Raw genomic sequence first — 24,051 nt, 5'->3', positions numbered from 1 at the left:
CAGGGCTAGGCCCCCTGTTACTCTCCAATCGCTATCTGCCACCACTCCACCCTGGAGACTTCCTGCCAATGACAACCCATACCAGTCTCCACACCCCGACGCTCCATTTGCAGCCTCTCCACCCTCCGGGTCGCTCCTCCAGCACTCTTCACTAACCTCACCCCTGGCTGGAAACCGGTCGCCACTAAAAGTCGCAGTACAGCTTCGGGGACAGGAAGTGTATTAAAAGTGAGGTGCGCAAACTGATGGATGAGGGCATCATTGAGCCCAGCGCAAGTCCCTGGAGGGTGCAGGTGGTAGTTGTGAAGAAAGGGAATGGTGGTTGACTATAACCAAATGGTCAACCACTTCACAATCTTGGATGCTTACCCTCTTCCACGAATCATGGATGTGGTGAATTAGATTGCCCAATACCGAGTGTTTTCCACCATTGACCTTTGATCAGCCAACCACCAGCTCCCAATCTGCCTGGAGGACCGCCCTTTCATGGCCTTCGAAGCGAACGGGCATTTGTATCAATTCCTCAGGCTCCCCTTCGGTATCACAAATGGTGTCATGATCTTTCAGCGAGAGATGGACCAGATGGTAGACCAAAACAACCTAACAGCTACATTCCCATATCTGGACAATGTCACCATCTGTGGCCGCGACCCACAGGACCACGACGACAACCTTGATAAATTCTTCCAAATGGCGAAACGGCTGAATCTGACCTACAATTTCGAGAAGTGTTTCTTCCGGACTACTCGTCTTGCAATTCTAGGTTGTGTGGTGTAAAACGGGGTGGTAAAACAAGATCCTGACCGCATGCACCCTCTCATGGACCTTCCACTGCCCCAAACCCAGAAGGCACTCAAACGCAGCGTGGGGGTTTTTTCCTACTATGCCCAATGGGTCCCACAGTACACTGACAAGGCTTGGCCACTAATTAAGTCCACCTCCTTCCCCTTGTCAGCGGAAGCCAGAGTGGCCTTCAACCGCATCAAGTTGGACATTGCCGTGGTCACTCTGCACGCCGTAGACGAATCCATACCCTTCCAGGTAGAGAGCAATGTGTCTGACCTTGTACTGGCAGCCACCTTAAACCAGGCCAGTAGTCCTTTTACCTTCTGTGCCCTCCAGGTCCCAGAAAGCTGACACTCCTCTGTCATAGAGGCCGTACATCATTGGAGACACTACCTCGGTGGCAGGTGCTTTACACTGTTGACCGACCATTTATGTTTAGCAGCAACTAGCTGCTAAAACGATCAAAAACGACAACATCGCCAGGTGGAGAATCAAACTCTTAACCTTCAACTATGACATTCTGTACTGGGCCGGAAAATTCAATGACCCGCCCAACGCCCTTTCCCGTGGAACATGCACCAGTGTACAACTGGACAGGCTGCAGAGACTCCATGAGGAGCTCTGTCACCCAGGAGTCACCAGGTTCGCCCACTTTGTAAAGGCCTGCAACCTGCCCTATATGGTCAAGGAAATCTGCTCCAAGACCCAAGCCTACCCAGAATGCGCTGAGTGCAAGCCCAACTTCTTCCGGCCTGAGAAGATCCATGTCATTAAAGCCACCCTGCCCTTCAAATGTCTCAGTGTGGACTTCAAGGGTTTAAGGTGGCTTCCAGTACAAGGTCAGACACATTGCTCTCTACCTGGAAGGGTATGGATTCGTCTACGGCGTGCAGAGTGACCACAGCAATGTCCAACTTGATGCGGTTGAAGGCCACTCTGGCTTCCGCTGACAAGGGGAAGGAGGTGGACTTAATTAGTGGCCAAGTCAGTGTACTGTGGGACCCATTGGGCATAGTAGGAAAAAACCCCCACGCTGCGTTTGAGTGCCTTCTGGGTTTGGGGCAGTGGAAGGTCCATGAGAGGGTGCATGCGGTCAGGATCTTGTTTCAAGGGGCCCCGACTGTCAATGAACCGTTACACCTACATCCTCACAATGATTGACGAGTACTCCCTCTTCCCTTTTGCTATTCCTTGCCTAGTCATGATTGCCTCCACAGTCATAAATGCACTGCACAGCATCTTTGCCATTTTCGGGTCCCCCAGTTACATCCACAGTGACCGGGAATCCTTGTTTATGAGTGTGGAGCTGAGGCAGTACTTTCTGGAGCATGGTATTGCTTTGACCAGGACCACTAGCTACAACCCGTGTGGTAACGGGCAGGTCGAAAGAGAAATGCCACTGTCTGGAAAGCAATCATGCTTTCCCTCTGGTCCAAAGGCCTCCCCATCGCTCGCTGGCATGACGTCCTCTCATATGCTCTACACTCCATCAGATCCCTGTTATGCACTACCACCAACGCTACCCCACACGAACGTATGTTCTCATTCCCATGGAGGTTGGAATCGGGAACGACCACACCGGCTTGATTGACGGTCCCTGGACCTGTCCTGCTGAGACGTCATGTCCAGTACTCGAAAAACGACCCCCTAGTTGACCGAGTAACACTGTTGCACGCAAACCCGCACAATGCTTATATCGAGTACCCGGACAGGCGGGAGGACACAGTCTTGGTAAGGGACCTGGCCCAAGCCGGGTCTAACATTGTCACATTCCAACCTCAACCTCCATCCAATCCTCTCCTAGGTTACATGCTGGGACAGCGGGACCAGCAGCATCTTGTGGATAACAACGGCAGCAGATTGGACCAGCTTACGGCCAACGACGACTCTGGACTAGGCAAAACTGTGCTCACACCTGGAGACCCCAGCGATGATAGTCCACCAGCTACCCCGAGCCCGTCGCCACAACGATCACATCGGAATATCAGGCCTCCCGACCTCTACAGTCTGTGAACACTGCATGCAATACCCCCACTCTTTTTACTCACCCAGGGTCAGTTCTTAAAGAAGGGGTGAATGTGATAGTATGGGATACTATCACCAATGTATATATTTGTATATATTTACATATAGTAGTAGTGATTGGCTGAGAGCCATAGCCGCGCCTACTGGCAGGTCATAAAGGGCTGCTCCTAACCAGACCCAGGTCAGTCTGGACTGGTCGACCTCAATGTACTACACTCCGGTCTTTTGTTTATAAAAGCCTTGGTTTGTGTCAACAAGTCTTTGAGTCATTCGACGTGCAACAGTGCTCTCTCCAACTTCCCTGGCATGTATGTGCACCTGTGCCACCAACATCAGCACCAGTGCCACCAATGGCTGTGAACAGGCAGTGCAAGGCTATCCTTCCAGTGCCATAGCTGTTCCTTGACCAGCACCTCCCGCGCATTGGCCATCCATCTGGCTGCTCCCCTGTCATTGTGAGGCACACAACCCAGATGTCTGTCCTTGTGCCATCCTGTGAGGAAGCAGGGGTTGTCCTGGCAGATGTCCATCCAGGGTGTATCTTGGGAGTGCCCCCATTTTCTGGGCTAACGTTTGGTTGCAGTTCGCTATTCCTGCTCGCTTTCTCACTGTGCATGGACCAGTGTTTACCAAAATAGGTGCAACATTTTGCCTGCTCTGGCTCCCTTAATGGACTCACAGGGAAAGTCAGGATTGTGTATTGTGCAAATTAAGAGTATTTTTAAAAAGAAGGTTCCTGAGGGACTCACCCCATGGGGATTATTAGGAGGGTTGTTATGGGGAGGGGTGTGGAGAAATGCCGTAATTACCGAGAGATTACATTCTACAAAGGTACAAGTGTTAAGCAAGGTCAAAGGTGGAAAACCTTTAGCTACGTGTACCGGAGCAGTGATGTAGGTGCCGTAGTCTGATGTAGTGATGCTGCACACACACGATTAGGCTCTCACAGTGTCGACCAATGTAGACGAGAAGAGGAGCATCTTGAAGCGTAGTCTCCTGGGTGGGTGGGGGGGGGGGGGGTAAGGTGAAAGAGGGGGAATTTGGAAGAACTCACAAGATAGATTAGTCAGGGAACACTGGTGGGGGAGGAGCAGAGACGAAGCTGGTCTGGCTTGGATTGGGGGCACTGTGGTGATACACCACTAGCCTACTGCAGGGGACGATCTCTGTACCTGCAGGAAGATCACCGGAGGGCAGACCACACCTGGCCGACTGTCAATCAACCGCCTGGATATAATCCTGAGCCGGCTCCTCCTGAGCCAGTCACTCGGGAGCCACCAGTACAACTACCACTGTAGCAGAGACTTTTAACTGAATAAAGCCTATTGTACAGTCTTTCTCAAGTTTTTGGTCTGCTTACTGCTGCAGCCGTGCATCACAATTTATTTAGTTAAAATTTAGAACTGCTGTGGAAAAGCTCCTAACCGTTGTGAGCCTAGAGATCGACATTCGCTTCGAAATCTGGAGGCACATGGTCGAGGCAGTCATCCAGGCACACTCCGACTTGGTAAACATGAATCAGAAGAAACTCGTGGTGCTCCACCTGAAGTTGGGTCCCCGTGCCTTCCAGGCCCTCAAAGACTATACAGAGTACCTGGAAGCGATGGCTACCCCGGAGGCCATGTACAATCCCCCAACAAATTCTATGCCAGATACCTTCTGAGTATTCGGGCCCAGCAGCCAGGTGAGACAGCCAAAGCCTACCTGGGAATCCTGTGTGAGCTAGCTCATCTGTGTCTGGCAGATCTTCCTGCAGGTACAGAGATCGAACCCTGCAGTAGGCTAGTGGTGTATCTCCACAGGCACACTGGAAGCTTCACCATCACAGGGCTTCCCCATATATATCTCTATGGGTCACTGTCAGGGTGTTGTCGTCGTAGTTTGCCTCAGCCCTGCAAACCTGTGTGGGTGCTCCCCGCTCCATGTAACTCTAGCCCCTCTAAAAGGATGATGGCTTTGCCAGACAGTCTTACCAATCCTGAACCCATCAAGGGAAAGACCACCCGATTTAGGTTGGGATGGCGGTGGTCACTAGGTGGTCCACGAAGGTGGTGGTAACCCTGGCATCCTCAGGGAAATTGCGCCCATGGGCATCCCTATAAATGTTGGTAATGAGAGCCCACTCCTGAGTATGTTCATGCCCTTACTGACCATGTGCCTCTGCAGCCGGCCATTCAGGTCCTAATCCTGGAGTATGGGGAACGTGGCCCGCAGCACAGCCACCACCCAATCCCTCAGGACGGCACCCGCAGGTTGTTCACTGTCTGCTGCGCTGACAGGCTGCCCAGGGCAGCACCAAACACAGCCCCACTTCCCCAATCAATTCTTACATTCCTCCTCTCCTGTCCTCTTATCATAACCATGTTGGTATATGCTCCTCCCCCTCTCATCCTTTTCACCAACCTTTTTAATATATGCATCTGTCTGTTTTTCACTCAAACCTTGAGGCTCAGGCCCGAAACATTAATAATATATATTTACCTCTGATGGGCATTGTGAGACCTGCAGAGTTCCTCCAGCATTTTTGTGTTTGCACGAGAAACAGAACAGAAATGAATTGGCCACCCCCAAGAGTGGCTCACTTGACAATACCAATCTTTGTTGTTATATAGTATATGACGGGAAATAATGGAAACAAATTGAAGGGACAAACCTTGACCTTGTTTTCATGCATGTACCCACTTCAGTTATATCTGTCGACATTGTAGGTGTCATTACTCGCACAGTTCTCTTCACTGTGGTATGTGACAGCGTCATGATATTGTAGCCATCAGTGAGACTTGGTTTAAGGAAGCACAGGGCTTAGTCACTTAATGTTCTGGGGTACTATTATTGATAGACGTAATCGAGAGGGAGGAATGAAAATGGGAGGGGCGGCATTGCAAGTCCAGGAGAACGTCATGGCAGAGCTCAGATAGGACAGACTGGAGGCCTTGTCCACTGAGGCCGTATGGATGATAATGAGGAATGAACAAGGAATGACCACGTTCTTTCTTTTCTTTTTAAAACATTTTAAATAATTTGAGAGATAGAAATATTACATATATATATCTATATATCTATATCTATATCTATATATTTATATATAGATATAGATATTAATTATGTAGCTTTTATATAAAGCAATACCGAATATGGGTCACATATCAATTCTACATTGTTTTATATAATTCTCAAAAATAGTGAAATATCCTTATGAGAATTTGACCACGTTCATGGGACTATATTATACATTACCCAATAGTCAGTGGGTATTGGAGGAGTTAATTTATAGGGAGAATGCAGATAGTTACAAGAAACATAAGGTTGTGATAGTAGGTGATTTTAACTTTTCACTTATTGACTGGGCCTCCCATACTAGAGAAGGGCTGGAAGGATTAGTGTTTATCAAATGTGTTCAGTAAAGTTTCTTAATCAATATATTGAGGTCCCAACTTGACAGAGGGTAATACGAGATCTCTTATTATGGAATGAGACAAGACAGGTCAAGAAGTGTGAGTGGAGAACAGATTGGATCTAGTGATCATAATGCCATTAGTTTCAACATCATCATGGAAAGGGATAGGTCTGGTCCTTGGGTTGAGATTGGAGAAAAGGCCAATTTTGATTGAATTAGAAAGAATCCAGCAAATGTAGATTCTGTCAAAAGTGTGCACGGTAAGTAGGAGACCATCAAAAATGAAATTTTGAGGGTACAGAGTTTATATGTTTCTGTCAGAATTAAAGGCAAAACTACAGGCATAAATTACCTTGATTGGTGGAGAAGAAAAAGAAGATTCATAGCAGTTACAGACAGCAAGGAATAAGCAAAGTACTGAGGAGTATAAAAATACAAGGAAACACTTAAGAAGGATAAGGAAAATCCCAAGGGTTTTTTGTAGATATATTAAGAGCTAAAGGACAAAATTGACCCTCTTGAACATCTATGTATTTAACCAAAAGAGATGGGGAGAGCTGAAAAGGTAATGGACACTGAGCCATTGGCTAAACAGCAGTAAGGTCATGAACTCTATATAGGTTACAGGGGAGGAGATACTTGCTGTCTCGAGGCAAATAAGGGGGATAAATCTCCAAGACCAAGATATTCCCTCAGACCAGAAATTGTAAGGGCTCTAGCACAGGTATTTAAAATGTCATAGAGGTGTCAGTTGATTGGAGGATGGTTAATGGAGATCCATTGTTTCAGAAAGGCTTTGAAAATAGTCCAGGAGTTTATAGGCCAAGTGACCTTGACATCAGTAGAGGGAAAATTGTTGAAGGTATCCTACGAGACAGGATATTTGTATAAATACTAAGATAGACAGGGACTGATAAGGTAATGTGGGTGATCATGCCTAACTAATCTTAGAGCTTTTAGAGGAGATTTGAGGAAAGTTGATGGAAAGGCAGTGGATGTTGTCTACATAGACTTTAGTAAGACCATTGACAAGGTGCTGTCTGGGAGGTTGGTGAGGAAGGTTCAGTGGCTTAGCATTCAGGATCAGATAGTAAATTGGATTAGACATTGACTTTGTGAGAGAAGCTGTTACGTGTGATCAAATCAGGTCCGGTGGGTTCACAGAGAAAGGAGTCCAGACAAAGGCTAAACAAACGAAGGACAATCGTGATTGCACACACGAAGAAAGATGCAAAACAACACTCAGTACTTTGAACAATGTAAGCAATCACATCAGATACAATGACCATGATACCAGTGGCTGCTTTCTCTCTCTCACACACACATGAATTCAGTAACCAGCACACTATACGGGGACTTCAACACATACACCTAGTTCCCTGTTCCAACAGGATATGGCTCAATGCTAAGTATTCCCACACAATACCATGGTCCCACTCTCAGTGTAGTGCACACCTTAATAATGACTCCTTCAGCGATGTCCACAGATCGTGACCTGGCATACAGCAACGTTCATAGTCAGGACCAAGCAGCAAAGAGACTAGTAGGCTACCAAGGTGGGCTTTTAAAGTGCAGTAAGCTGGAGAATCCGGTTCAAGTAATCAGTGAGCGATTTAAGGGGGCCAATGGGCAGAGTCCAATTTTGATTGGCAGGTGATGTGACTTCCGACTAGGTGCCAGACAGAGAGGCCACATGACCCTCCACAATCCACATTCCCACCAGGTTCCAGACAGAGAACCCACATGACCCTCCACAATCCACGTTCCCACCAGGTTCCAGACAGAGATGCCATATGACCCTCCACAATCCACACGGCAGAAGCCAGAGAGTGGTTGTGGAGGGTTGCCTCTCTATCTGGAGGCCTCGGGATCAGTGTTGGGTCCATTGTAGTTTATTGTCTATATTAATGATCTGAATGATAATGTGGTAAATTGGATCAGCAAATTTGCAGATGATGCCAAGATATGGGGTATAATGGACGTAGAGGAAAGTTCTCAAAGTTTGTAGTGGGATCTGGACCAGCTGGAATATGGGCTGTAAAATGCCAGATGGAATTCAATGTGGACAAGTGTGAGATGTTGTACTTTTTGGAGGATGAAGTAAGAAAATGCAGTGTGTCATAGGAAGATCTGGGAATCCAGATAACTGTACATTATTCCTTGAAATTGGCGTCTCAGGTAGATATGGTTGTATAGAGAGCTTTAACACATTAGCCTTTATAAATCAAAGTACTGAGTATAGGATGTTATGGTAAAATTGTATAAGACATTGATGAGGCCAAATTTGGAGTATTGTGTGCAGTTCTGGTCACTTGCCTTCATGAAAGATATCAATAAGGTAAAGTTCACCAATGTAGGGTATTCAGCCCCTTGAGTCTGCTCTCGGCCTTTTCCCATATCTCTTGATACTCTGACTAATTAGATACCTATCAATCTCCTCCTAAACTCTCTCAATGATTAGTCCTCCACAGCTGTATGTGGCAACGAATTCCACAAATCTACGACCCTCTGGCTAAAGAAATTTCTCCTCATCTTTGTTTTAAATGGGTACCTAATTCTAAGACTGTGCCCTCCTGTCCTGGATTCATCCACCATGGGAATCATCTTATTCACATCTACTCTATCCAATCCTTTCAGAATTCAATATGTTTCTATGAGATCCCCTCTCATTCTTCTATACTCCAATGAATACAGTCCAAGAGCTGATAAATGCTCCTCATATGTTAGCCCTCGTATTCCAGGAATCATCCTGGTAAATCTCTGTTCTCTCTCCAACGTCATTGCATCCCTTCTATGATAAGGGGCCCAAAACTACACACAGCTCTCCAGTGCCCCATAGAGCATCATCAACACCTCCTTCCTCTTGAACACTATTCCTTTTGAAATGAATGCCAACATAGCATTCGGTTTCCTTACTACCAGTCCCATCTAGAGGTTATCCTGCACGAGGACCCTCAAGTCCCTTTGCACTTCTGAATTTTGAATTTTCTCCCCAACTAAATAATAATCTGCTTGTTTATTTCCTCTTCCAAAATGTACAACCATACATTTCTCAACATTGTATCTCATCTGCTATTTCTTTGCCCCTTCTCCTAAACTGTCCAAGTCTCTGCAACCTTTCGGTTTCTTCGACACTTCCTGCTCCTCCACCTATCTTGGTGTCATCTGCAAACTTTGCCACAAAACCATTTCATCCATAATCTAACTCATCAATGTACATTGTAAAATGAAGCGGCCCCAAAACTGACCCCTGCGGACACCACTAGTAACCAGTAACTAACCAGAACAGGATCCCTTTATTCCCACCCTTTGCTTCCTGCCCATCAGCCAATGCTCTACCCAGTCTAATATCTTTCCTGTAATTCCATGGGCTCTCATCTTATTAAGTAGCCTGTTATGTGCCTTTTGGAAATCCAAATATACATCCACAGCCACTCCCATGTCCATCCTGCCTGAGATTTCTTCAAAGATTTCCAATAGGTTGGTCAGGCATGATCTTCCCTTCATGAATCCATTCTGGCTTGGACCTATCATGTCATGCACCTCGAAGATCAACTCCAATATCTTCCCAACAACCGACATCACACTAATAGGCCGATAATTTCCTTTTTTCTGCCTCCCTTATTTCTTAAACAGTGGAACTACATTTGTGACCTTCCAATTGTCTTGGATCATGCCAGAGTCTAAATTTCTGTAAAATTATTTCCAATGCCTCCACAATCTTTAAAGCAACCTCCTTCAGAACCCAGGGGTGCACCTCATCCAGACCAGGAGACTTATCTATCTTTAGCCCATTTATCTTACTAAACACTTTCTCTCTAGTAATCATGACTGTTGTTAATTCTATTCCCTGAGACCTTTGACTGAGTTATAGGGAAAAGATGAATAGATTAGAATTTTATTCATTGGAATGACAGAGAATGAGGAGAGATTTGGTAGAGATATACAACATTATGAGAGGTTTGGGTAAGATAAATGCAAGCAGTCTTTTTCTACAGAAGTTGGGGGAGACAAGAACTAGAGGTCATGGGTTAAGGGTGAAAGGTGAAATGTTTGAGGAAAACATTAGAGGGAATTTTATCATTCAGAGAGTAGAGAGTGTGGAATGAGCTGCCAGCAGAGGTGGATGTGGATTTGATTTTGACATTTAAAAGAAGATTTAAAGATTTAAAGATTTAAGTGGAAGGGGTATAAGACCACAAGAACATAAGACATAGGAGCAAAAATAGGCCATTCAACACATTGAGTCTGCCCCACCATTTAATCATGAGCTAATTGCAGTGAACTGGAATTCACTGTCTATGTGTTGTTCAGATGGCTCCTCCCCTGGCTCCACTCCGCCTTACCTCAGATTCACCTATTGTGTCTACCAGTCATTGATTGTAAGCTATTAAAAGCATGTTTGTACTCCTCACATGACTCTGAGTGAAATCAGTCATGTTACACTAATCCATTTCCCCACTCAGCGCCACTGTCCGGCATTCTCCCCATAACCCTTGATGCCCTGGCTAATCAAGAACCTATCAATCTCTGCCTTAAATACACCCAATGACAGTGGCTCAGAAGGCTGAAGCCTAGAGGGCCAGAGGATAAGGGGGCCCAAGCCCTAGTGCTTCATGCCTGGTCTCTACTTACTGCCCCTGTGTGGGTGGTCTGCATTTACTGTGGCCAGAGTTGGCAACAGGATGTTGCTGGGGAGATGTGCACAGTGGTGTCTGGGAGCTGGCAGTGGCAGGCCAGCAGCATGAAGATTTGTGGGCAGCACGTGAACGATCCTCCACCTTCTCACCAAATGATTAGATTTTTAATGTCCAATTCGGTGGGAGAGACATTAAAAATCTAATCGTTTGGTGGGAAGGTGGGAAGATGGAGGATCGTTGGATAACATCACAACAAGGAAGAGTTTATAAGCCCCCATGATGAGAACGACATGATAAGACCTGTCCCCGCATAAAAGCCACCTCCATTTCCCCTATTGACAGAGGCTAGGAGGCCTTCAACCTCATCAAAAGTGATATTGCCAAGGCCGCAATGCATGCTGTGGATGAATCTATGGTGATTTAAAGTAATTGATATCAGAATTGCAAAGGGCCGCTAAGGATTTTTTGTACATCACGAGTCACGGTGATCCACACCGCCCTGCCTGAAAAAATGATGGGGATCCTTGGGGATCATTTCAAAGTTACACAGGTTTTCACGTGGGATTATCCTGCTTGACCGATTCTCAACTTGCAAGAATTCTGAATTCTTTGCGGGATTTCTGCAATCACGCATGCTGAGCTCTGAGATTGCTGTCTATCATTACAGTGGGTGTTTTGAGAAAAAGTGTGGATTCTTATGTTTCATTGTGAATCACCATAATACTTAATTTATGGTTAACTATGTCCCAAGGTCATTCGTCTGTTCTGAACATTCTCTGCATTGAAAATGATAAACTGTGACTTAGTGTTTTTAATGACACAATTGATAAGTTTGTATCCAAAAAAGCTTGAAAGAAACTGTTCTGATTTTGTATATAGTTCACTGTTGAAACATAGCTATGTATGTTCTGTGTGAACAACTTCATTAATACAATGCTTTTGTATGGTTAGCGAGAGTCCCAGGGTCACTTGCACGGGTCAGGTCCCAGACAGACACAGAGTCCTCGCACCCATCCAGGGGTTGGTATAGAGGAGGTGAACCCTCTCGACCAGTGGGTCAGACTTATGGCTTATCACATGCTTCTGGAGCAGGACTGGCCCTGGGCCTATCAACCAGGATGACAGCGTGGTCCCCGACATGGACTTCCTGGGGAAGGGAAATAACTTTACATGTGGGTGATATTGGTGGCAGTGCACAAGAGGGATCTGATTGCGTGGAGCGCTTCGGGGACGGTTTCTTGCTAGTGGGAGACAGGCAGGCCTTTTGACCCTCGGGCCAGGAGGACAGCTTTCCAGGCAGTGGCGTTCTCCCTTTTCACCTGGCTGTTCCCTCAGGGGTTGTAGCTGGTGGTCCTGCTCGTGGTGATATCTCTGGCTAGCAGATATTAGCACAGCCCCTCACTCATGAAGGGGGAGCCCTGGTCGCTATGAATATAGCAGGGGTATCTGAACAGGGTGAAGAGGTAGTGCAAGGCTTTAATGACGGTGGCAGAGGTCAAATCCGGGCAGGGAATGGCAAATGGGAAATGTGAGTACTCATCAATTATGTTAGGAAGTATATGTTGCGGTTCGAAGAAGGCAGGGGCCCTTGAAATCCATGCACAGGTGCTTGAAGGAGCAGGTGGCCTTAATCGGGTGCGACCTGTCTGGCTGGTAGAAGTGTGGTTTGCACTCAGCACAGACCTGGCAGTTTCTGGTCATCATCCTGATGTCCTCAACCGAATGGGGTAGGTTGTGGGCTTTGATGAAATGGAAGAACCTGGTTACCCCAGGGCGGCAGAGGTCATTGTGGAGGGCTTGTAAATGGTCCATCTGCACACTGGCACAAATCTCTTGGGGCAGGGCATCGGAAGGCTCGTTGAGCTTTCTGGGCCGGTACAAATATCATAGTTGTCGGTGAAGATTTGATTCTCCACCTCAGAACCTTGTCATTCTTGATTTTACCCCACTGCTTGTTATTGAACATGAAAGTGACAGCACATTGGTCAGTCAGTGGGGCAAATCATTTGCCAGCAAGATAGTGGCTCCAGTGACCTACCACCTCCATGATGGCCTGGGCCTCTGATACACCATCAATTACCTCAAAAAATTGATGTTCTGAAACTGATAGGCTTTTATTGACTAGGGACTGGAGCAGCAGCCAGCCTCATCAACTGATCCTGGCAGAACAGAATGGGGATCATGCAGGGGGTTGTGGGTAGGATTGGTATCGGGAGGCGTGTCCAGTTGGCAGTAGCCAATCACAGCATTACTATGATTTACCACAGCCCCCTTGTCAATGGAAGAGTGCTGGATCTCAGGGCCTTGAGGGAGCAGGAGAAAAATGTTACATGTCTGCCCACCTGGTTAAGTGTGGCAGCCAGACCAATGTCAGATGCATCACTCTCCACCTGGAATAGGATGGATTCATCCACAGCATACATTGCGGCCTTGGCAATATCACTTTTGATGAGGTTGAAGGGCACCCGGCCTTTGCCAACAGGAGAATGGAGGTGGCTTTTATGCGGGGGCAGGCCTTATTTGCATAGTTGGGGACCCACTGGGCATAATAGGAGAAAATCCCCAGGCATCTTTTCAGGGCCTTGAGTCTGTGGGGGGAGTGGGATCTCCAAGAGGGACCGCTTGCGATTGAGATCAGGGCTAATGACTCCATTCTTCATTACAGAGCTGAGTATATATAGCCAAGCGTGATGTGTGGAATGCACATTTATTAGGTCACGTCTCCAGAATGGAAGACCATCGTCTTCCCAAGATTGTGTTATATGGCGAGCTCTCCACTGGTGGCCACCGAGACAGAGGTGCACCAAAGAAGAGGTACAAGGACTGCCTAAAGAAATCTCTTGGTGCCTGCCACATTTACCACCGCCAGTGGGCTGATATCGCCTCAAACCGTGCATCTTGGCGCCTCACAGTTCGGCGGGCAGCAACCTCCTTTGAAGAAGACCGCAGAGCCCACCTCACTGACAAAAGACAAAGGAGGAAAAACCCAACACCCAACCCCAACCAACCAATTTTCCCTTGCAACCGCTACAACCGTGTCTGCCTGCCTCGCATCGGACTTGTCAGCCACCAACGAGCCTGCAGCTGACGTGGACATTACCCCTCCATAAATCTTCGACCGCGAAGCCAAGCCAAAGAAAGAAGAGGTGAGGTTAAGGCTTTTGGCTGTTCGGAGGAATTTCTGGAGGTTGGCGTTATGGTCCTGCAGATCATGGCCACAGACAGTGACATTGTGGAGGTAGGGGAATGTGACCAGCAGCCCATGCTCATATCCCTCGACATCACATCCCTGCTCTTATAATCTAATGCGGATACACTTCGATGGGAATAAGCAGAAAAAATAGTTTGGCATAGACTAGGCTGAGGGGCCTGTTTCTGTGCTCTAATGTTCCATGTTTCTATGGTGTGACATCACTACCTTGCTAAATAGATGAATTCAGAAAAGTATGTTTAAAATGAGCTAACCTGAAGTTGCCAAGTCTGCGGACTAACTAGTGGAAGTGACATGATAAATACGATAGAGTGAACATGATTGGGATAAAGCAATCCTACAACCAACAGAGCAGGTGTAAGCTGCACAGTTCTGCAGGCAAGTGAGCAGTGAATGGAAGGAGGCTCCGTGAAGAGCCTACTTAATCTCTACACATGGTGGAGCCAAGCAGTAAAGAGCAAAAGATAAAGTGGAAGTTTTGAGTGGGTGTTCCATCTTGGGTTTGTCCTGAAGGCTTTAGCAAACTATTGGATTCACATCGTCAGTAGCCTGCCAGACCCGACTGCATCTCCGTCTCAGTTATTCTGATATATCTGCACAATGACCACATTATCTGTTAAGGTGAAGAATTGTTCAGCTCTGCCCATCCGCAAAGAACATGATGATAGGACTAAATCCATATTTCAGAAGATCTTTCTTGAAGCCAGCATTTCAAGGCAACTATGAGGAACCACAGCAACACCTCAATTTCCTGAAGAGCCGAGGAGATTTGGCAAGTCACCAGACACTCCACAGATGCACTTTGGAAAGAATACTCACAGGTTATCTCACAGCCTGGTTGGGAATTTGACTGCCCAGGAATGCAGAAGGTTTCAGAAGGTAGTAAACGATGCCAGGTTCATCACAGGCTCTGACTCCTACCCACTGCAGACATTTATGAGAGACACTGCCTCAAGAAATCAGGCAACATCATAAAGGACCTCCCCCAGCCTGGTCACAGCCTCTTCTCACTCCTACCTATGGGCAGGAGGTACAGCACCTCTAGGTTCAAAAACAGCTTTTTTACCAACAGCAATCAGACTCTTAAGCCTCCCCTTGGTACACTAATCATGGACTCCTCTACCATCATAGAAGGGCTGTTGGCACTATTGGAAGTCACCTTTTATGCAATAGGATTACCATGAATATATATAGCTATATCTTTTGAACTTATTGTCTCTTTTATGGTTGGCGTAGTGGTTAGTGCAACACCTTTACAGTGCTAGCGATTGGGACCAGGGTTCAGTAAGAAGTTGGTACATGTGCGAAATTTCCCCGGGGGCTTCAGTTTTCTCCCATTGTTAAAAATGTTCCAGGGGTGTGTAATGTGATACTCGGAGACTTGTGTGGAGCGCAAACATGCTTTTATTAGCTTTCAACTAACGGCTGGTATCTACAATGACCTTCAGGTAAATCGGAGGTAAGGCGGGTGTGGTGCACTGTCGGTCAGAAGCAAAACACACAAAACCAAAAGACTGTATAACAGGCTTTATTCGATGAAAAACTCCACAGAGCCAGCTGTGAGATTGCTGCTGTGAGCTCTGAGAGTGTCTTCGAAGGGTGGGCTCAGGCTTATATCCCAAAGGGTGATTGGGGCTTGGTCCATTCAAGTTGGATTGACAGCTGGCCAAGTGTTGTCTTCTCCCCATGCTCTTCTGCAGGTACAGAGGTTGCCCCCTGCAGTAGGCTATCAGATTAAGACAGTCCGGCAGCCGTCAGAGTCTCTGCGACCGTCGCAGGACTGTCTCCTAGTCATTGGTCGGTGAGGGGGTGGGGGGGCTGGGTGCAGAGGCTGGAGTGGCTGGCAAGGTGCAGCGCGGAGAGATGGCCAGGGAGGCTGGGGTTTAGTCGTGTGCAGGGATGGGCAGAGGGGCGGGTTCATCCATCATGGTTGTAGCAAGTCCTTGGTGCCTAAAGAGATCTTGTTCAGGGTTGGGGATGTGTGTCAGGCCGGCAGGGTCCTTGGCTGGAGGATGCTGTGTTGTAGTGGGTGCTCCTGCCGGTGCCAGATCCCTGGTTGAGATGGTGTCCTCCCCGCCGCTGCCGAACCTAACATCACATAGTTCAGACATAGTTGTGGTTCACGTGTAGGAGGAATACCTGCTCGACCAGGGGTTTGGTCTTGTGCACCCACATGTGTCTACGCAGGAGCACCAGTCCCGGGATGCGAGCCATGTCGGGAGGGATGTTCCCATCGTCGATCTCCTAGGGAATGAAAACAGGCGTTCGTGAGGGGTCACATTGGTAGTCGTGCACAGAAGTGACCGAATGGTATGGAGTGCCTCCGGAAGAGCGTCCTGCCAGTATTCTGTGGACCACCCTTTTGACTTAAGAGCCAAAAGACTGCCTTCCAGATCACCCCGCTCTCACGTTCCACTTGCCCATTTCCTCTCGGGTTGTATCTAGTTGTGCGACTAGTCACGATGCTCCATGATGTCAGGTACTGGCGCAGTTCCTCACTCATGAAGCTAGACCCCCAGTCACTGTGGATAAATGTGGGGTAGCCAAACATGGTGAAGATCTGTGTCAGTGCCCTGATGATGCTGGCTGTGGAGGTGTCTGGGCAAGGGATGGCAAAGGGGAAGCAGGAGTACTTGTCTATGACTGTGAGGAAATAGACGTTGCGATTCGTGGAAGGCAGGGACCCCTTGAAATCCGTGCTGAGGCACTCAAAGGGCTGAGTGGCCTTCACAACATGAGCTTAGGATGGGCGGAAAAATCGAGATTTTCATTCAGCGCAGACCTGGCACACCTCGGTCATGGACCTGACATCCCTGATGGTGTACGGGAGGTTCCAGGACTTGATAAAATGGTATAAGTGGGTGATGCCCAGGTGGCAGAGGGACTCGTGTAGTGCCTGCAGCTGGTTGTCAGACAACGCGCAGGTCTGGGAGAGGGCGTTGGGGGAGTTGTTAAACTTCCCAGGACAATACTAGATGTCATAGCTGTATGTTGCCAGCTCAACTCTCCAGCGCAAGATCTTGTCATTCTTAATCTTGCCCTTGTGTGTGGTGTTGAACATGAACGCCACTGCCCACTGGTGGGTGCGGAGGGTGAACCTCCTGCTGGTCAGGTAGTGGCACCAGCGGTGGACCACTTCCACAATTGCCTGGGCCTCCTTTTCAATGGTGGAGTGCCATAGCTCGGAGCCATGGAGGGTCCTGGAGAAGAAGGCGACCAGGCACCCCCCCTTGGTTGAGGGTAGCGGTGAGGGCTACATCGGAGGCATCGCTCTCCACCTGGAAGGGGGAGTCCTTGTTCACAGTTTGCATCGTGGCGTCTGCGATATCCTACCTGATGTGTGTGTGAAGGCTGCCTGGGCCTCGGGTGGGAGGGGAAATGTTGTGGCTTGGACCGGGGTGCGGACCTTGTCTGAGAAGCGGGGAACCCACTGGGAGTGGGCACCTGCAGAGGGCTTTGAGCGTGGTGGGGAGGGGCAGCTCCATTAACGGGCACATCCGTTCTGGATCTGGGCTGATGACACAATTTGCCACGATATTACCCCAGGATAGTGAGGCGGGTAGTGCTGAACGTGCACTTCTCTTTGTTGTACGTTAGGTTCAGCTCCTCGGCCATCTGGAGAAATTTATCTAGGTTGGTATTGTGGTACCGCTGGTTGTGGCCGCAGATGGTGACATTATCCAGGTACGGGAAAGTCCCCTTCAGCTTGTGCCGGTCTACCATTCGATCCATCTCCAGCTGGAAGACAGAGACGCCATTCTTGACCCCAAACGGAATCTGTCGGAACTGGTACATGCGTCCGTCTGCCTCAAAGGCGGTATAAGGCTTGTACTGTGGGTGGATGGGGAGTTGGGGATGGGAGGCTGACTTCAGGTCAATTGTGGAGAAGACCCTGTAACAGGCTATCTCGTTGACCATGTCGGCTATCCTTGACAGGGTGTAGGTTTCCAGCTAGGTGTACTGGTTGATGGTCTGGCTGTAGTCCATGACCATCCTTGGCTTGCTTCCCCCTTTGACCACATGGACTTGGGCTCTCCAAGAGCTGTTGCTGGGCTGTATGACACCTTCCTCCAGAAGGTGCTGCACCTCCACCCTGATTAACTCTCAGTCTGCTGCGCAATAGCGCCTACTTCTGGCGGCTATCAGCTTGTAGTCTGGCATGAGGTGTGAGAAGAGCGTGGGTGATGCGCAGCGTGGAGAGGTCGCAGGTTGGTCGGGGCTGTTTGGAAGGTGATCCGTGGAGGTAGTGGCCCCCCAAAGGTGAGGATGACACTCTGCAGGTGGCATTGGAAATCTAAGCCCAGGAGGACTGGGGCGCAGAGTTTGGGCATGATCAGGAGCCTGAACCCAGTGTATGTCTCCCCCCACCACAAACATATTAGCCGACTTGGGGTGGATTTTCAGCTTTAGTAAGTGGGCCACACTCGGGTGAATGAAACTCTCGGGGCTGCTGCTGTCGATGAGGCACTTTTTTACCTGTCCATTGATGTTTATGTCCACAATGGAGTGCCTGAGGTCATGAGGAATGTTCCTGGTCAGTGTGGTGGTTCCTATGACCATTTCAGGGTCCGAGACATAGTTTCCCGACGGTGGAGGTGAGGTGTGATCATCAGAGTCTGCTGCAGACATCATGAGAGGTGAGTGTCGACCTCTGGTGCTCTCCGTAGTCATGAGGTGCAGTGTTCAGCGGTCAGCGGCATCCGGAGGCATGGGGTGCATCGTTAGGGCGGCCTGGTCAGTTCCCGTGTTGACCATGTCATCATCGCTGGAAGCCTGGGGAAGCTTTGGTGACGGTGGCGTCTGCATTTGTCTGACTCAAGATGGCAGTGGCGCTCCCATGTGGGAGGCTGAGGCATGGCTGGCCTTCTCTGGCTTCGCTTGGTGCGTCAGGGGAAGTGACATCATGCTGCTGGCTGTCGGGGAGGCCAACGTCATCACGACCAGTGGAAGTGACATCATTCCGTAGATCGGAAGTGATGTTGTTGTAGTCTTTGGCAGGCGGCGCTGGTGAGAGTGAGGGCTGGGCTGGGCGCATGGCGTGCATGCGGCGATCGTTGCTGTGGAGGCCAGAAGTTGGGTCACCAGGACTGGGGAGGCCAGATGTGGCTGTGGGGGCAATGGCGCCACCCAGCAATCGCACATGGCGGGGGCTGTGAGGGAGGAGGGAAGATTGTAGAGTGGCGCTGTCAGCTGGCTTTGAGAGGCATACCTTCACCTCGAGCAATACTGGGATTTGGCCAGGCAGTTTTGGTGCAATCGACAATAAGACCCACATTGGGACCCACAGTACTTACAGGGGCGTTGGGCGCCCGCAGCAGTGACATTTTCTTCCCCAGCTTGATCCAGGGTCACAGCAGCCGAATGTGCTGACCACATGGATGCCTGAGGAAGCCTGGAATCGAAGGCTTCAGTGTGCAGGGCTGCTGCCTGCAGGGTTCGGACTACCTCCAATGTTTTGGTCAGTGAATAGATATTTTCTTCCAGCAGCTTCTGCCTGGTGGCCCTCGCGTGTAGCCCTCAGATGTAGGCGTCCCTGATCAGTCTCTCAACCTCCCTTTCGCTTACTCCAGGTTCAGCCAGACAAGGTCGGGCCAACTCACGCAGGGCTCCCAGGTAGAACTCAGCCACCTCCCCGGGTTGTTGGGCTTGGATATTCAGGAGGTACCTTGCAAGATCACATTTGTGGAAGGTTTGTACATGGCCTCGAGGGTGCTCATTGCTTCTGAGTACCCGGCGCAGTCTTTGAGAGTCTGGAAGGCTAGGGGACTCAGCTTTGATCAGAGTAAGATGAGTCTCTTTCTATCGGAGTCCAGGATGTCATGGGTGTGAGCCTTGATGATCGCTTCGGCCGTGTGCCTTCAGATCTCGAAGCATGTTTGTGCTTCCAGGTGGCGTGGGTTGATTTCGAGGCTCCCGGCACTCAGGAGCTTTTCTATAGCAGTTTGTAAAATTTTACGTCGAATAAATTGTGGTCCGCTGTCGGTCAGAATCAAAACGGACAAGACCAAAAGACTGTACAACAGGCTTTATTCGACGTAAACTTCCACAGACCCAGCTGTGAGATTGTGCTGCTGTGAACTCTGGGAGTGACTTCGAAGGGCCAGCTCAGGCTTATATCCTGGAGGGTGACTGACAACAGACAACTGACTGGGTGGGGCTTGGTCTATTCAGGTCAGCTGATTGACAGTTGGCCAGGTGTTGTCTTGTCCCCATGCTCTTCTGCAAGTACCGAGGTTGCCCCCGGCAGTAGGCCAGTGGGAAAACAGGGTTTATATCAGGACCGACGGGGGAAGAGCCAAGAGGAGGAGCTAGTCGTTACTCTACTCATTGACAGTGAATTCCAGTTCACTGCATTCACCCCTTCCTTGAGAAAAGAACCTGTAGGCAAAAACAGAGACCATATTCAGCAACACAAATTTTTACAAGTTGAATCTGTCAGGGGGTCTGGCTATTCTGGTCGAGTGCCTTAGCACTGGTGGACTTTGCTCTTCCAGAACTTCCTGTGCCTCCTGTGGTTCTTGGATACTGGGACTTAAGGGGGACTCGGGGGTCCTGGATCCAATGGTAGCTCCGTTGCAACCATGTCATCCAGAACCCTGTGCCATGTATTTGGAGGTTCCAGACCTATTGAGGGTGTCGGGACCTCAGTTCCTGAAGGTGGCTTATCTCTGATCAAGACCGTGTCCTCCCTACCATCTGGGTGTGCCACATAGGCATGTATTGGGTTTGTGTGCAGTAGGTGCACTCTCTCGACTGGGGGTTTGTTTTGCTTCTCCTCGTGCTTTTTCAGCAGGTCTGGTCCTGGTGTTGTCAGCCATGCTGGAAGAGTGATCCCCAATGTGGATTTCCTCAGGAAAGCAAACATTAGCTTGTGAGGAGTTGTATTGGTCGCGGTACAGAGAAGCGATCTTATGGAGTGAAGCATGGTGGGCAGAACCTCTTGCCAGTATGAGTCTGGAAGGCCTTTAGACGAGAGAGCTAATTTCATAGCCTTCCAAACTTTTGCGTTCTCTTTTTCAACTTGTCCATTCCCCCAGGGGTTGTAGCTAGACGTCCTGTTTGAGGCGATGCTTCTTACGAGCAGGTATCGGTGCTGCACTTCGTTCATAAATGATGAACCCTGGTCGCTATGAATATAGTTGGGATACCTGAGCATGGTGAAAATGGAGTGCAGAGCTCTGATAACTATGGTGGTGGTGGTGGTCTTGGCGGGGGATGGTTAACGGAAAACGCGAGTACTCATCAATAATGTTAATAAAGCACGTTTCCATTGGTGGAAGAAAGGGGCCCCTTGAAATCAATGCTAAGTCGTTTGAAGGGGTGGGAAGCTTTTATCAGGTGTGTTTTGTCAGGGCGGTAGAAGTGTGGTTTGCACTCAGCGCAGACCTGGCATGACCTGGTCATCTCCCTGACATCTTCGATAGAGAAGGGCAGGTTGCCTGCCTTGACAAAGTGAGCCATGCAGGTGATGCTTGGGTGGCAGAGCTCGTCGTGAAGTGACCACAACAGGATAGGGCATCTGGAGGCTCATTGAGTGTACCTGGCCTATACACCATCTCATAGTTGTACGTGGAGAGTTCGGTCCTCCACCTCACAATCTTGTCATTCTTTATTTTTCCCCTGGTTGTGTTATTAAACATTAATGCCACAGATCACTGGTCAATGAGCAAGGCGAATTTCCTGCCAACCGGGTAGTGCCTCCAGTGGCCTGAGCCTCCTTTTCCACAGACAGGTTTTGGAGCTCGTGGCCTTGCAGGGTGCGGGAAAAGAAAGCTGGTTAAGGGTCATGGCCAGAGCTATGTCAGAGGCATCGCTCTCCACCTGGAATGGTGTGTTTTCATCTACCTCATGCATGGTGGCTTTTGCTATGTAGCTCCAGACATAGTTAAAAGCCACCTGGTCTTTGGCCGACAGTGAGAAGGAAGTTGATTTTAAGAAGGGATAATGAGGTACCCACTGCGCGTAGTACGAGAAGAAGCCCAGACACCTCCCTAGCACCTTCATGGTCCGTGATATAGGGAGATCTAAGAGGGGGAATATATATGCTCGGGGTCTAGATCAATGACGTCGTTCTCCACCACATAGCCCAGGATAGCTAGGCATTTGGTCCTGAACATGCACTTACTGGCATTGTATGTGAGGTTCAGGGATTTGGCTGTGTGGAGAACCTTCTGGAGATTGGCGTCGTGGTTCACCAGATTATGTCTGTAAAATGGTGACGTTGTTGAGATAGGGAAAGGTGGCCCTTAACTCGTACTTATCTACCATTTCGTCCATCTGCCTCTGGAAGACTGAGACCCCATTTGTAATACCGAAGGGGACCCTCAGGAACGTATAAAGTCATTTGTCAAATGCTGTGCAGGGACAGTCCTCGGAACGGATCGGGAGCTGGTGATATTTAACTCTCAGGTCGAATAGTCCCCATACTGCGCAATTTCATTCACCATGTCTGAGATTCAGGAGAGGGGGTATATGTCCATGAGTGTGAATCGATTAATAGTTTGGCTATAGTCACTCACTAGCCTGGACTTTTCTTCCCCTCTGATGACTACCACCTGGGCTCTCCAGGGGCTGTTACTGGGTTCAATTTTTTTTTTCCTTCAGTAGCTGCTGTGTCTTGGCTCTAATAAATTCTCTGTTCCCTGCACTGTATCACCTGCTCTTTATGGCTATCAGCTTACAATCGGGGGTTAGGTTCTGGAACAAAGGGGGAAGGTGGGTTTGATATTCAGTGTGGAGAGACTGCATGTCGTGTCTGGGTTTTGGGACTTACTGTTCTGCATCGTGATGGGGGGGAATGGGCCAGAGTACTCCATGGTCACGCTTTTAAGGTGACACAGGAAGTCTAGGCCCAGCAACACAGAAGTACTCAAACCTTTCAATACATACAGTCGGAACTTCCAAAACTCCCCACCCCCCTTTTACTGTTTAAGTGCACAGTACAATACCCCTAATAGTCACCGAATATGATTGTGAAGCGAGATAGATACGTAGTCCATGGGGTAGACCTTTATGTTATACCGCTAAGCAGTCGTAGAGTTTATAAAGCTTTCCATTGAGCCAGTGTCTATTAAACAGTCTGTCGGATGTCCGTTCACCCTCACCTTCAGCGTCAGGTTACTCAGCTGGTGGGGTTTCGCTTGGTCAAGGATGACTGATGCAAGCGGTCCGGAGGCTGCATTGCTCCCCCTGCTGACATTGTCTTGAACCGTAGGCCAGAGAGGTGGCATTGACCACAAGGAGCACCAAGATGGCTGCCGTCCCCACTGTTGCTTCTCTTCTGGTAGCAGTTCCCACCATGAGGCGCAGCAAGATGGCGGTGGCGAGCAGCATGGAGAGGCGGGATTCTGCATCGCTGGGCTTGGGTATGGGGAGTATGACTGTTCAGGGGACATGCATGCGGTAGCCTTCCGGGAGTTCTCTTTAGTCTTACAGACTTTCACCCAGTGTCTCCTCTTACTGCATCCTGAACACACAGAGTCTTTCATAGGGCATCTAGCGTGGGGGTGTTTGGCCTCTCCACAGAAGTACCACTCTCAGTCGTGTGTGGCCATGGTAGTCGGTACTGGACACAGCTGCATTCCACAGCCTTGGCTTTCTGAGAAGGCTCTGCTTTGGTAGGCGAGGTGGTCTGCTTCAATAGAGCCTATTCCAGGGATTTCACCAGATTGAGGGTACTGCAAGGTCCTTCTTCCCCCAACTCTAACAGTCGCTGCCTCACATACTTCGATCTCACTCCAGCCACGAATGTATCCCAGATTTGCTCTTCTTCTCTCACCCAGGCTGAGACCGCTTTACAGAGGCATTTTCTCAACAGTGTCCATAGTTCCAGAATATAGCTGTCTAGTGATTCACCCAGTCATTGCCGACTTTGAAAGAGTTGGTGTCTCGCCAGCACGTCGTTCTGAGACCTCATGTAGTGGGACATCAGGCTTCAATGGCCGTCTCGTACGTCGCGCAGTCCACGATGACTGCGCATCCCTGAGGATTGA

General features: G+C 48.9%; 2 protein-coding genes across 4 annotated transcripts in view; one reads left to right on the top strand and one right to left on the bottom strand.

Annotated features, from left to right (window-relative positions):
- zdhhc4 (zinc finger DHHC-type palmitoyltransferase 4) overlaps positions 1-5,373 on the bottom strand; it is a 99,874-nt gene extending 94,501 nt beyond the window's left edge. The window contains exons 1-2 of one of the 2 annotated variants that reach the window (XM_069928221.1): positions 5,293-5,373; positions 3,693-3,807 (exon numbers count right to left, since the gene is read on the bottom strand). Coding sequence is in view for 1 of the 2 variants with exons in the window: in XM_069928216.1 (XP_069784317.1) it covers positions 5,293-5,305 (13 nt within the window). In the remaining variant the exon portion in view is untranslated. The remainder of the gene's footprint in view (positions 1-3,692; positions 3,808-5,292) is intronic. The other variant, XM_069928216.1, reaches the window with a different exon arrangement.
- Positions 1-24,051, top strand: part of grid2ipb (glutamate receptor, ionotropic, delta 2 (Grid2) interacting protein, b) — a 335,342-nt gene that overhangs the window by 45,417 nt on the left and 265,874 nt on the right. The window lies entirely within an intron of this gene.

The sequence above is a fragment of the Narcine bancroftii genome, chromosome 3 (assembly GCF_036971445.1).
Source record: "Narcine bancroftii isolate sNarBan1 chromosome 3, sNarBan1.hap1, whole genome shotgun sequence".
Classification (NCBI taxonomy): domain Eukaryota; kingdom Metazoa; phylum Chordata; class Chondrichthyes; order Torpediniformes; family Narcinidae; genus Narcine; species Narcine bancroftii.
Note: the sequence above shows the minus strand (reverse complement) of the source record. Positions and strands in the feature narration are given on the sequence as shown.